This window comes from Alosa alosa, chromosome 18 (genome assembly GCF_017589495.1).
Source record: "Alosa alosa isolate M-15738 ecotype Scorff River chromosome 18, AALO_Geno_1.1, whole genome shotgun sequence".
Lineage (NCBI taxonomy): Eukaryota > Metazoa > Chordata > Actinopteri > Clupeiformes > Clupeidae > Alosa > Alosa alosa.
In genome coordinates this window covers 11,073,406-11,087,756 of record NC_063206.1, presented here as the reverse complement: position 1 = coordinate 11,087,756, position 14,351 = coordinate 11,073,406, and the positions used below count along the sequence as shown (strand labels likewise).

At 46.4% G+C, this 14,351-nt stretch overlaps 1 protein-coding gene across 1 annotated transcript in view; it reads left to right on the top strand.

Annotated features, from left to right (window-relative positions):
- The window catches only part of LOC125311943 (adhesion G protein-coupled receptor A3), a 135,923-nt gene extending 123,221 nt beyond the window's left edge, over nucleotides 1-12,702 (top strand). Inside the window, exons 16-18 of the mRNA XM_048270352.1 lie at nucleotides 1-95; nucleotides 7,835-7,930; nucleotides 8,790-12,702. The exon at nucleotides 1-95 is cut by the window's left edge and continues 54 nt beyond it. Coding sequence (XP_048126309.1) covers nucleotides 1-95; nucleotides 7,835-7,930; nucleotides 8,790-10,401 — 1,803 coding nt within the window. The 3' untranslated portion in view covers nucleotides 10,402-12,702. The remainder of the gene's footprint in view (nucleotides 96-7,834; nucleotides 7,931-8,789) is intronic.
- The last annotated feature ends 1,649 nt before the right edge of the window (nucleotides 12,703-14,351 follow it).

The following is a 14,351-nucleotide window of genomic DNA, read 5'->3' as shown; positions in this document are numbered from 1 at the left end:
ACAGCCAGGAACATCTACAAGCAAGTGACCAAAAAGCCCACGCAGCCTCAGGATGGAGACGCCCCGACGCACCAGCCGAAATCACCTATGCTGAGGTACGACCTCTACCTGGCCTCACTCCCCCCAGAGAACTTTCTAGAAAAAGGGTTAAAATCGGCCTGTTGTTCACCAAGCCGCCAGATAGTCAATCATGGTGCTCGCAGTCTATTCAAAGGCAAAAAGGGCTGATTAGAGAATGTGCTAGGATTTGGCTCTCAGTGGATGTGATTTCTGTTCACTTTCTTTTGAAAACTAAGTGCTTTTTTTACTTGGGACTGAAAGACACTTTTTTTTATTCTCCTGGCAATCAAGGCCTCAGCAAGTGATTGAGTGTTGCTATGATTGTGGTTGAGCCTGGTGTAGAGAGAGAGAGCGACAGACAAACAGAGAGAGAGAAAAAAAAAGAGAGAGAGAGAGAGAGAGAGAGAGAGGAGGCATGAGAGGATTATGTTTGGCGAAGGGAGAGTTTAAGCGGCTAACGCCTACTCACACGCATGCAGCAGGGGCAGACTGCTAAGCCTGAGCTCCAGTTGCGTTAACGCTGCTGCTGATGTTTAACCTTGACTTTAGCCTCATATTGATGACATGCTAGTGCGTCCATCTAATGCTAACGCTATCCCCGTAGAGTGCAAAGACAAGGTGGTAGCGCCTCTGGTGTTGTGTTTATGCTGTTCGTACACATGTCTGTGGCTCACCAGAGACAAGGACGAAAGGAGCCTTGTCTGCAGCGGTGGTGATAAAACAACATGGTGCTAGTGGTGCCTACGATTACACAGTGTTTCCCATACATTGACTTATTTGTAGCGGCCACCACACAATGATTTTCCAGGTTGTACTAAATTATGCTTAAATCTGGTTAGCATCATAACCACGCTGTGCTAATTTGTTAAAAACTGTTGCATTCAAGTTAATTCTGCAAACCAACCACCACAAATGGAATTCAGTTTTCTCGGAGACACTGGATTAGCAACCTGTGCATGTACACCCTAGAGGAGCAACATATAGCTACTACATCTTTGTGCTGTCTCACCAGCTCAAGAATTGGCTTGAATGACCATCCTGACCATCAAGCTGAGATTGAACATTGTTCATGTGAACAGTCAAACTTCAGTGAACGCTAAAATGCTATATCTACTTACTGTGCTGTCCCACTGAGTGCAAGCCTCATTGTTAAATATAGAAGTGTGTGTGATGTGAATGTGTGTGTAATGGACTCCATGACAAGTCTTTTTTTTAGGCAAATGGGACTATTATCCAATAGAAGCCTTTCATCATCGGCGCGCCAGCTTGTGTTTGCACCATGCTGTCGTATGGCGTTATTGTTGGAGGCTCTGCTGTATTCCCCCTCCAGTCAAAGGGGCCGTTAGCCTGCATCTGTTAGGCACCTTACTACCAGGCAAGTACAGATGTGCCAGTAATGCTTAATGGCTCAGACAGAGAACGTACGCCACGTGATTCAAGACCCTCTTTGTGTGTTGCAGGATCAGAATGGTGTCTTTTTGCTTGAGTTAGTCTGCAGGGAGAGATGTGTTAGTAACGATGGATAGCTAAAGAATATGTCTCTCATGGGATGCAAGTGTTTTTGCAATGAGGTTTGTGACTGCTAGCTTGACTTAGAGTGTGTACATCTGTGGGTGCAGTTCAGTGATGTGCCCTCAGAACCCCACAGTTCGAGCTTTTATAAATGTTATCATCTAAAGTATGTTGGGTGGCAGAGGTAAGATGGCATCTACAGGAACCGGTCTGGTTAGGCCCACTTATACACAGTATCTTCATGAGGCAAATAAATGTTTATACTTTGAAATGTTAAAAGTGTTCCCTCATGTGAAAGGCCAAATTGGCTTTAATTTATTTTTAAAAGTTAAAGAATATTGGGTATGTGGATGTTTTGGTTTTTAGTGGGGAATGAAGGGCAGGAGGGAACAACACTTGGTGGTTCCTATGGGGGTTTAGCCACCCTGTGGAGGGGTATCTAGAGAGACCCTCTTCAGCAGTCGCAGATTTAATTGCCTCTCTCACCTGTGAGGCTGCGGAGATCCAGAGTGCTCGTTCCAGCGTGGGGATTTACTCTGCGCTTATCTCTCCTGGGAGGACTTTTTCCCTCTGATGAGCTTAAGCCTGCAACCAGCCCTTAATGCCGCCTCCCCATGTTTATTTATTTTTTTATTTTCTGTTTATTTATGTGCTTGTTTGTTTGTTTGTTTTGCTTACTCTGCCAGTGCTGTGCTGTGCACACTGATGTGGGGATCAACCAGAGGTCGGAGTCTCTCCCTTTCGGTTAACCGGGGACTGGGTATATCCCAAACAAAACAGGAACTGGAGTGTGTGTATGTGTGTGTGTGTGTGTGTGTGTGCGCAGTGTTTCCCAGAGAATTGAATTCCATTGTGGTGGTTGGTTTGCAGAATTAACTTGAATGCAACAGTTTTTAACAAATTAGCACAGCGTGGTTATGATGTTAACCAGATTTAAGCACGATTTAGTACAACCTGGAAAATCATTGTGTGGTGGTCAATGTTGATATTGTGGTGGGCCGCCACAAATAAGTCAATGTATGGGAAACACTGGTGTGTGTGTGTGTGTGTGTGTGTGTGTGTGTGTGTGTGTGTGTGTGTGTGTGTGTGTGTGTGTGTGTGTGTGTGTGTGCGTGTGACAGAAGGAGAGAGAGTTTGTGTGTGTGCATATCCATGTGCATGTTTGATAGAAACCCCTTCATGAACAGTAGTCAGTCTTTGTTTACATGACTGAAGGTGGGCGATCATTTCCATGTCACCTTCCGTCACATTTCAGTGTAGGTAACTTTGGGCACTGACTGCCACTGTGCCTGTGTACTGTTCACTGTTTCTCACTACAGCCAACCACTGTAGTTTATCTTCAGCTGAGATGCTGTTTCTGCAGGATTCCTGAGAACTGGCTAAAGACTAGGAAAAGGAAATGGATAGGGAGTCATGTTTGCCATAAACGTTCGACCCCTGTTTGCCAGATTTAAATGCACCTCAGGTGTGGTCTGTCACCTCAGGTGCGGTCAAGTTCAGCTAGAAGAGAGAGACAGAGGAAGAGAGAATAATTGTGCATGGGAATTCATCAGTTTGACAGATTGAATGAATTTAAAATATGACAGTCCATTAGGCAACATTTTTTGTTCCAATTACTGTCTGAATCAGAAAAAATGGATCTCATAGAATGTCTTCTGAGAATCAGTGCTGATGTCTGCTAACAAGCGTAGAAAATGCAATGAAGAGAAATACTTATGTAACAAACGCCTTTTTCATTAGCCACGTTTACACAGTTTTTTTTGTCGTTCCGATTAAACTATTCCGGTTGAAATATTAGTGCTGTCTGTTTACATGGGGTACGTAAACGATCAGATGCTCTCAAGCGCTTTAGAATCTTTGATCGGAATAGCCGTTGTTGCCTACTTTTCCTTGAGAAGATACAGTGGACAATCCGATTGACCGTATGCATGGCTGTTCAATCGGAATAGGAACGGACTACACCACCTCTTTCTTTCTGATTAAAATTCTAATCGGATCAGGCGTTTTTATTCTGATTGAGGTGTTTATGAGAATCATTATTGCAATTTAGCCGTTATTCTATTTCTAATCGGATTAAAAGTGTCCATGTAAACGTGGCTATTGAGTCTGCAGGTAAATTTTGCTTTATCATAGTTAGCCTCCAGTCCCAGTCTGATCTGTTTTTTGTGTGTGGACTATAAGATGGTACACACGGCGCTCGATGAAAATGGTCTTCAGGGCTGTGTCTGTGTCAGTGGTATCATAAGAGCACATGTGTCAGACTAGTTCACAACAGATTTCATTGCATCCTTCACCTGTTGTCACCCCGCTTGAAATCCATTTAACGCCCTGCTGCAGAATTGACTGTGGCACTGAGACACAGCACAGGGGTTTACACTGAAAGAGCCCTCTCTCCCTCCATCTCTACGCCTGTCACTCATTCTCTCCTTGTTTATCCCTCCTCTTGGTTTCTCCGTTTTTGCTCTCCACTTTACTGTCTTTCCTCTGTCTTTCGAACATACACAAGCACATATAGATTTTCTTTCTCACACTCACTCTCTCTCTCTCTCCCTCTCTCTCTCTCTCCCTCACCCCATTTCCTTTGTTTCTTCGTATTCTGTTCTGTTCTGTTCATGTTTCTCTCCCAAAGTTAAAATCTTTATCGTCATAACCTTACAACTGTTTTACCAAAAAAAAAATGTCATCATGTGAATCTGAATAAATAGACATGCAACACATGGTGTTTTTTTCTTTGTTCAGTGGATTGTGGCCGACTGAAAGCCATAACTGTGAATGCTCCCCTGATATATATATAACTCAGTTTGATGTGATTCGGTAGGACCATTACATATCAAAAACGTGGAAAAAAATGTGGGGTTTTTTTACCTGGAAATGGAACAGATTTATTACCATCTCAATATATCAGAGTGAAAAATGTCCCTCTTGTCTAGACCTGCCCTTGTGTTCTTGTACCCTCTGTCTCTTTCTCTCTCCTGTATATTCCTCTCTTTTAATATCATCTTTTCCCCGCCTTGCCTTTAAACTGAGCTGATCCACCCCTCTCTCTCTCTCTCTCTCTCTCTCTCTCTCTCTCTCTCTCTCTCTGTGTGTGTATGTGTGTGTGTGTGTGTGTGTGTGTGTGTGTGTGTGTGTGTGTGTGTGTGTGTGTGTGTGTGTGTGTGTGTGTGTGTGTGTACACGTGTGTGCGCGCACACGTCCATGTGGGTTTCAGTGTGTGTGTGTGTGCATGTGTGTGTGTGTGCGTGCATGTGGGTTTGAGTGTGTGTGTGTATGTTTATGTGTATGTGCGTGCACATGCAAATGGGGGTTTTAGTGTGTGTATGTGTGTGTGTGTGTGTGTGTGTGTGTGGTTGGGGTGTGTGTGTGTGTGTGTGTGTGTGTGCACGTGTGTGCGTGCACACGTCCATGTGGGTTTGAGTGTGTGTGTGTGTGCATGTGGGTTTGAGTGTGTGTGTGTATGTTTATGTGTATGTGCGTGCACATGCAAATGGGGGTTTTAGTGTGTGTATGTGTGTGCATGCATGTGGGTTTGAGCATGTGTGCGCACATGTATGTGTGTGTGTGTGTGAGCATGTGTGCGCACATGTATGTGTGTGTGTGTGCATGTGCATTTTGTGTGTTTGAGTGTGTGTGTGTGTGTGTGTGTGCGCGCACATGCATGTGGGTTTTAGTGTGTGTGCGCGTGTGGCGTGTGCATATGTGTGTTTGAGTGTGTGTGTTGGGAGCTGAGATTGGGCCTGGCTGAGCCCCTGTGATTGACTCTAATTCCCACTGTCAGAAGTGGCCGCAGTGCTGAGGACCAGCTACTGCTACAGCTGGAGAGACAAATCAATTTCTCCCGCTGCCGTTAAGACCCCCTCTCACACACATTTACACACGTGCTCACACACACACACACACACACACACACACACACACACACACACAAAGGCCAATATATCGCCAAATAGCAATGTCGTGATACCACCCATTTTCTTTTATTTAACCCTCTTGCTGGTGTGATTGAAATTACATGGCACCCCACAACAGAATTATGCATACACAGAGACATATCTCCCAAAAACACACACAAACAACACACACACACACGCACACCACCATTTTATTCAAGAGCCTTTTTCACCTTTTATGTCGAGGGCCTTTGAGGCAACCCGTAATCATCCTGTGCATTATTGCATACCACAGCCTCTCCAGTGTCCCTGAGTACACTCCCCAGGAATATAATGGAGTTGCCTGAACAGCATGTGTGATGCACAGTTCTATATGAAGATTCAGATGCATCTGTCCTGTGCATACTGTCAGTATATGGCCCACTGTCTCTCACTGTCTTGTCTTTTGTGGCATTCCTCTTGTTTAAATTTATGTTGTATTTTATGCATGTTCATGTTGCTCCTCAGGGACTTCCAGAAAAGTCTTTTCATAAATGTTTAATGCTGTAATGACCATAAAGCTGAATTGAGCTGAAGTTATGTGAGGAGATGGTGGTGATCACCCTACTGAGAGCGCGTTAGGTAGGAGTGTGTGAGGGGGGTGAGGGGGGTGCGTAGGTGGGATGTGTGTGTGTGTGTGATGCGGCAGCGGGTCAGTAACGAAGCAAAACAATGTTGTGGATTTGTCCACGACAGGGGTTGGGGGCGGGGGGGGGGGGGGGGTTGCACCATCACGTGGGCTAAATGTCAACCGCACTTGGGGAGTGATGCTCTACCTATCTGGGCTGGAGGATGTTGGAGAAACTGTGTATGAGACGTGAGAGAGAGAGAAAGAGTGAAGAGAGAGAGAGAGGAAATAGGGTAAGAGAGATTGAGAGAGAAAGAGAGAGTGAATACAAATTAGAGAGAGGGAGAAAGAGACAAGGAAGGAGAGGAAGAGAATGCGCCTCTCGCTCGGGGTGCATTCACTGTCTATTTATATCATCAGATTTGTTGTGCATGAACTTCTCTTAAAAGCCTTTGGTGGCGGCGCTGCCATTTTGTGGGTTGTTTTGAAAAGGCGAAGTAGCATGCAGAGAGGGGAGGTCTTTTTTTCCAGCCGTACACTGATGAAAGGAACACAGACCGCCGCCGTGGTGAGAGCTGGCTCATACATCACAACGCACATAAACACAAACACAAACACAGATACACACCCACACAAATACAAGCACACACAAAGACAAGCTCAAGGGTACATGCACACACACACACACACACACACACACACACACACACTTTTCTCTTCCTGACCTCTCGTCTCTCTGTCTCATGCATTTCCCTAAACCCCATATCCTCTTCGTCCTGCTTTTGCTCCCTATGCAACTCTCCTCACACTCTGGGTCAGCCTTTAAGGTGTATGTGTGTGTGTCCTATATTTGCATGTGTGTGTTGCATGTGTGTATCCATGTGTGTTGAGGCGATAGAAAGCGACAAGATGATGGAAAGTGTTTTATTAGTGGGACTCGCGTCAGAGAGGGGCAGAAGATGTCAGAGGAAATCTGGAGCTGAGTGGACAGGAGGGAGAGTAGATCCTGGAGGAGGGGAGTACAGACAGTGAGCATAGAGGGATTGTGGGATTGAGGAAGACAGTGAGCATAGAGGGATTGTGGGATTGAGGAAGACAGTGAGCATAGAGGGATTGTGGGATTGAGGAAGACAGTGAGCATAGTGGGGAGACAAGACACCCCTGCAGTAGTGATTGCCTGGTGCATCAGGGAGAGGTGGTGGTGTGTGTCTGTGTACTGTGTACCTATGTGTGTACTGTGTACCTGTGTGTATGTGTTTTTGTGTGACTGTGTGTGTATGTGTGTGTACATGTGTGCGTGCGTGTCTGAGACTATGTTTGTGTCTTTCTGTGTCTGTGCATGTGTGTGTGTGTGAGAGAGACAGAGAGAATAATCTTTTTTGGTGCCCTTACTCTATCTCATTCTGGTCTCAGAATACCAACAAGCCCGATTGTATTCTCATTTCTCACATTCAGAGTGTCACATCATTTTGATCTGTATCACTGGGTATTGTTGCTATCCCCCTTCTCTCTCTCTTTTTTTCTTTCTCTCTATCACTCTCTCTCTCTCTCTGCTCTCCTGTGTGCAACTCTCTTTATTTCATCTTCTCACTGGCACTTTGCTGTTCAAGCTTTAATTTATTCTCTGTTATTTCTCTTGTGGACATTATCAGACTAAATCAGATCAAGTCTACAAATCAAATATGTCAGTCGGGTAAAGTACATTTTCTCTCCCTCTCTCTCTCTCTCTCTCTCTCTCTCTCTCTCTTGTCGTTTTCTTATATAGGTTTTACCTAGTGAGTGGTGGGATCCCTTTCATTATCTGTGGAATTACTGCAGCCACTAATATTGAAAATTACGGAAGTGGAGAGCTAACACCATAGTAAGTGCTGTCATCTGATTTCTTTATCTTTAGGGAGATGGTCATGGTGCTTTTGTTGCTCTGGAAAATGACACACTTTTCAAAACAAACAAGTGTTTTTGCAGCAGAGAAACAAATTTTTTGACATGCATACCCACGAGCCACATTCTCACACAGCTCACCCACACATCTCTCTGCCCTGCACACACACATATCCTCCCACACACACACACACACACACACACACACACACACACACACACATACTTATTCTGTGACTGTCCATCTTCTCTCCTACATATGGTTTACTCTCCTCCTGTCCTCAGATGCTCTCAGCATACTCACATACAATCAAAGATTAATTCACTACCACCAATTAAAACACACAAACACTGGCACCTTCAAAATATTTGAATAGATAGATAGATAGATAGATAGATAGATACTTTATTGATCCCCAGGGTTTCAAATTCAAGGTCTCAGTAGCATACAGACAACACACACACATTCACTAACAGCAGAAAAAGTAATTAAAAGTATATAATATAAAAACACAACTAAGCAATAAGGACAGTAGAAGATAAAGAATGTACTAAATATACTAAAATACAAATTATACTAACTAACACTTAATCTAAATCAATTCTATTTGGTATTGGAATTGGTGTTTGTTATATGTGAATGCTCCATCAAGATTGCTTCTCAGTTACATGGTACATGGAAATCTATCTATCTTCCTATCTATCTATCTACCTATCTATATATATATCTATCAGTCTGTCTGTCTGTCTATCTGTCTTTCTATCACCTTCACACATAAACACCTGCTCTTAGTTCTTGCTTCAGAGCCAACAGTCCTGACCTTTGACCCCTCCCACAGCTGCTGGATGGCATGGGAGCCTAGCCTGGGGGCCTTCTATGGGCCGGTAGCCTTCATCGCCCTGGTGACGTGCATCTACTTCCTGGGCACCTTCATCCAGCTGCGCCGGCACCCGGAGCGCAAGTACGAGCTGAAGGCATCCAGCGAAGAGCACCAACGGCTAGCCTCAGGTGATCTGCCGCCCCACTGCCACCAGGGGCCTGAGCAGGGGGCCCCACCGGCATCTGCCGAGGTGGGCCGGGTCCACTGCGCAGGCGGCTGCGGCGTCAACCCGGCGCTGCTGGCCAACGAGCACTCGTTCAGCGCCCAGCTGAGCACGGCGGCCTTCACCCTCTTCCTGTTCCTGGCCACGTGGACGTTCGGCGCGCTGGCCGTCACTATGGGCCACTTCCTGGACATGATCTTCAGCTGCCTGTATGGGGCCTTCTCCGTCACCCTGGGCCTGTTCGTGCTCATCCACCACTGCGCCAAGCGCGACGACGTCTGGCACTGCTGGTGCTCCTGCTGTCCAGGCAGGCGAGGTGGTGGCCCGCGCCACGGTGGACACGGCGGCTGTTCGGGCCACGGCCACGGTCACGCACACGGCCCTGCGCACCACCACCACCACCACCATGGCCGGCTGAAGCAGCTGAACGTGAACGGGGACTCGTTGGCACACGGTGGGCCGCTGCTGCACTGCGGCCACCTGGACACGCAGTGCCCGGGGGTGGTAGGCGGCAAGGGCCTGCTGGGCGTGCACACGCGCGCGCCCTGCAAGCTGGGCGGCCTGCCCTCGCCCAACCCGGCCGCGGCCACGCACGTGGGACCGCCGTGCTGCACCGGGCTGCACTCGCAGCAGCTGCTGCCGGACGAGGACGCGGACGGCGAGGACGAGCCCACGGCGGCGCACGTGCTGCTCCACGCCGACCCCGAGGGCTACCGGCCGGCCATCCACCTGCACCGCTGCCTGAAGGGAGGCCCGGGCAGTACCGGCGGCAGCGTCAGGACTAAAGGCCGACGCCTGAGTCGGCAGCGCGTGGGCGGTGGGAGCGAGCGAGAGTTCGCCTTCCACCTGCCCGCGGACTGTGGTGGCGGTAGTGGACACAGTTCGCGTGCCAACAGCCCGCACAGCATGCTGGACGCCGGGCATCACCACCACCACCACCACCCCGGCGGCGGCGGCGGCGGGCACCACCTGTGCCACGTGGGCGCACACGAGCACGACCTGGGCTACGACGACCCCCACCACCACCACCACCTCCACCACCACCACCACGCCGCCGGCGGCTGCCACGAGGGGCCCCACCACAGCTGCCACGCCGCCCTGTGCCACGCCCGGCACGCCTGCTGCGCCAAGGCCGAGCTCTTCCCCGCGCTGTGCCCGCCCGAACTGGTGGGCGACGCCGGGGCCTTCCTGTGCGGCTGCGGCAAGATGGCGCCGGCGGCGGCCGACGAGGAGCTGGGCATGGGTGGCCACCTGGAGATGCGGCCGCGCAGACAGTCGCTGCTGCAGAACCCCTCGCCCAGTCAGAATGGCATCCTCAAAAGCAGCACGCCCGAGAACGTCCTCTACCCGCTGGACAGCACGGGGAATATACGCACCGGCCCCTGGAAGAACGAGACTACTGTGTAGTTCAAGGGCTCTTTTTTGCCTAAAAAGAAAAAAGAAATAAAAAAACTGACGCAGTTGAGAAAAAGGCCCCCACCACCTCCTTTGCCCTGTCCCCTTAGGAAACCATATAACTTGGAAACCATCTGAGGGATTTGTTTTTGTTTGTTTGTTTTGGTCATTCAGTTTTTTTTTTTGTTACTGTTCTCCCTTCACGTTTTGGATAGTCTTTCATGGGCCGTTGTACAGGTTAATCAAACTTACTGAACTACTGGATTCGCAGCCTCCACAGGGTTGACTGTGCACACGTCAGTGTTTGGAGTCATGGTTATTACACTACCTTCATTTGGAGGTACAGGTGTGTGTTTTCACCTCACAGTGTGTGTATCTATGTGTGTAAGAGAGATGTAGAAAGAGAGAGAGAGGGAGAGAGTGTGTGTGTGTGTGTGTGTGTGTGTGTGTGTGTGTGTATGGATACTTTAGTGTGTGTCTTCATGCATTTCAGCTCTAGTTGATATTTAATGAGTTTATTTTCACTCTCTAACTTATTGACAAAGGAGCCACTGACTCCATCCTTGGGTCTGATGATTTGAGCTTAGTACCTAGAGACTATAAAGTGACCCTGTTTCTAAGAGACCAACTCACCAGCAGTTTCAAGTGATTCATATTTTCATGATTTAAATAAAAAAAATGCTATATACTGTGAATAGCAACTAGAGAACACCTGCAGATGGCTTACAAAACAACAGATCGACTCCTGTCCGCTTTTTGTTGTCCACTTGTCTGTGGTGTGCCGAAAAAGTGCAAAACAAAGAGTCCACTTTAGACCACTTTAGGTCATTCCTCTACAGTGTTTGGAATCTATGATGTCTCTATGGTGTCTTAACTGTACTGTGCAATGACAACATATCCATTGTGCTAACCTCTGGTGCTAGAAGGACAGTTGTACACCTCTGTGTCCTTGTGGGTGAACCACAGCTGTAGCAAGACCGAGTCAGTTAGACATCACCCAGTCACTTGCTTATTGAGTTAGGAAAAAAACAAGAAAATGCTACTTAGTACAGTCACCCATTCAAATCTGTCTTTCAGCAGGGATTGTTGAGGAAATGACTTGATTGAGCAAAGTGTTTTTTTTTTTTTACTTTGTTCATTCATTTGTTTGTTTGATTTTAAGACCATGCGTGTGTTCACCCAATATGTTTCAATGTACAATGCAAAGAACAGGCATCACTAATTCCCATCTTGACCTAGTCCTCAGCATTACCGCCAGATTTTATATTTCATGTTGCACATATTCCAGCTCACCCTCTTGTTTCAGACAGAGAGGCATCCTCTTTGTCAGAAGTGTGGTGGTTAAGAGCATATGAGTACTTTCGATGCCATTCAGTCTGAAAATGACCCACACAAGGGGTATTACTTGTTAGCATCTCACTCTTGTAAAGGCACCACTTAGTGACTCATGAACGACAGAGTGACAGGCAACATTGGGTGGGATGTGTCACGAAAGCACTTGGTCATATGTTGTTTACTTCAGTGTTGTGGAATGAAGATACTTGTGTGTGTGTATGTGTCGAGGGTGTGTGTGTCAAGGGATAAGTGTGCAAATATATGCCAAGAGGAGGATTAGTCACATTTCCTCTCTGTTAACATGCTCCATCAAGCATCAGCTCTCCCCGTCACGTGAGAAGCATTGATCCTAACAGCCCTGTCTTTTGTAACAACACTTAAATCTATTAGCTAACACGGGTGTAGAGTGAGAGATATGAGAAAGGGAAAGTCTGGGCCCGTTAAATGATAATACTCAGTATCTGAGTTGAGGAAATATTATTAATATTATTGTTATTATTATTATTTTTATTAATGTTATTTTTAATTGAGTTGTTCCATGTCGCTCCCCGTTTGTGAAAATGCAAAACACTGTGAGATGTTTAGCACATATTGGCATAATGTCACATAGATTACGCTGTTACACAGATTCCCCTTAGTTCAATGATCATATCTATGATGAGGTCCAAGCAGAGGCCGAGTCAAAATTTATCTGGTTTGTAACTGTCTGACTTCACCTTGTGCTACAGTGGCTGTGAGTTATTATGGCCTGCATTTGGCCTTGTCACCATGGGAACCACGATATTCTGGCAACCTCATGATTCAGTTTCCTAGACTGAAGCGTGTTATTTTACATTGCAAATGGAAGTCTGTTTTGTGGAGTTACACATATGGAAGTCTGTGGTTAATTGATGACAATTCAACCTTGAGGGAACCTTGAACATTTAAGCCTCAAATTGGGTTACAGAAATAAAAAGGGCATACCACCAGTGAGACGAATGCAGTCTTTAAATTGTCATTTTTTTCGTCTGTGATTTGCAAAGTAAAAATACTCTCCTTTCTTGCTTCCTCTCTCTCTTTGCCTCTTTCACTCTGTCTATTTCCTTCATTCTCTCCAACTCTCTGCTCCCCTCCCCTGCTCTCTCTCTTTCTTCCCCTCTCTCTCTCTCTCACTCTGTTTAACATTGAAGTTACTTCATCAAATGGTCAAGTTAATACTCTCCCACTAATGCTCCCCCTCATCATTATTTTAAAGGTTTGCTTTTTAAAAAACACAGCTCCTGGACTGTTTGTGTATGTGCATTTCTGTCAGATCTCTGTGCAAATGGCTTTTTGCAGGTTTATTTTCTGTGCTGCCAGCACTTTACTTTTTCACAGGGTCTCCTATGAGACATGCCCATAAGGCTCACATGCCAGTGCAGTTCAGCAATACTATATACACTGTTCAGAGGTTTGAGGTCACTTAGAAATGTCCAGTCCACTCCATTATAGACAGAATACCAGCTGACCTACATGGTTCTTGCCTTGTTTGGAGCTGTGCTTTGGGTCACTGTCCTCGTTGGTTCCAATCTAGTGTCGTCTACAGGGTGTCACTGACATTGCAAACTGGAGTAATAGCCTTCTTTCTTCAAGATTCCTTTTATCCTGTACAAATGTCCCACTTTGCCACCAAAGCCCCCCCAGACCATCACTCTCCCTCCACCATGCTAGAGTAATGGAGTCAAGCACTCCCATAGAATTTAGCACTTTTTTCATGTCTTCTGTCCACTGTGTTATTTTGGTCATCTTAATCTTTTCTTTGTATTTACCAGTCTGACATAGACTTTTTTTTATTTACATCTCTCTCTAGAAGGCCATTTCTAAGTGACCCCTCGCCATCACCCCCGTGCCACTGCATCCATGACTCAAATAACATTTTTTTTCCCTTAGTAATACCCAGCTGCCACAATAATGTGTGTGTTTGTGTGCACGTTTGTGTATGTGTGAGTGTGAGTGTGTGTGCTAGCAGTGGGGTAGCATATCATATCTTTTGACAGCAGAGAAGACAATGGAGATGTCTGAAACAACCACTCCAGGGGGCCAGCTGCTTGTGTGTGTGTGTATGTGTGTGTGTGTGTGTGAGAGAGAGAGAAAGAGAGAGAGTGTCTGTGTGTGTCTGTCTGAATACCATATGATGGGACCCTATGTTTCAGAGTAGGCAGTTTTGCGGAAATTATTGGATTTTGCTTGATGTCTCTGTATGTGTGTGTGGTGGGGGTAGCATGTTTTTGGACTGTCACAAATCACACAGGGCATGACAGGCTCATGAGATGGTAGAACACATTTGAAATGCAGCTGGCCCATCTCACTCAAGGCCAGTACACACACACACACACACACACACACACACACACACACACACACAGTCAGAAGCTTGCAGCCAATGGTAATACACAGCCATGCTTTTATTTTGAGATGCAGCCATGGATACATATCAGACTGAGAGTGTGACAGGCACCCTGCAGCCACTATTAGCTTGCCTGTGTGTGTGTGTGTGTGTTTGTGTGTGTGTGACTGATTCTTACTGAAAGCCATATTTCTGCAAATTTCACCATACAAACAAGAACAGAAAAAAACAGTGGTCAGATCTTGCAGTGTTTCCATGACAT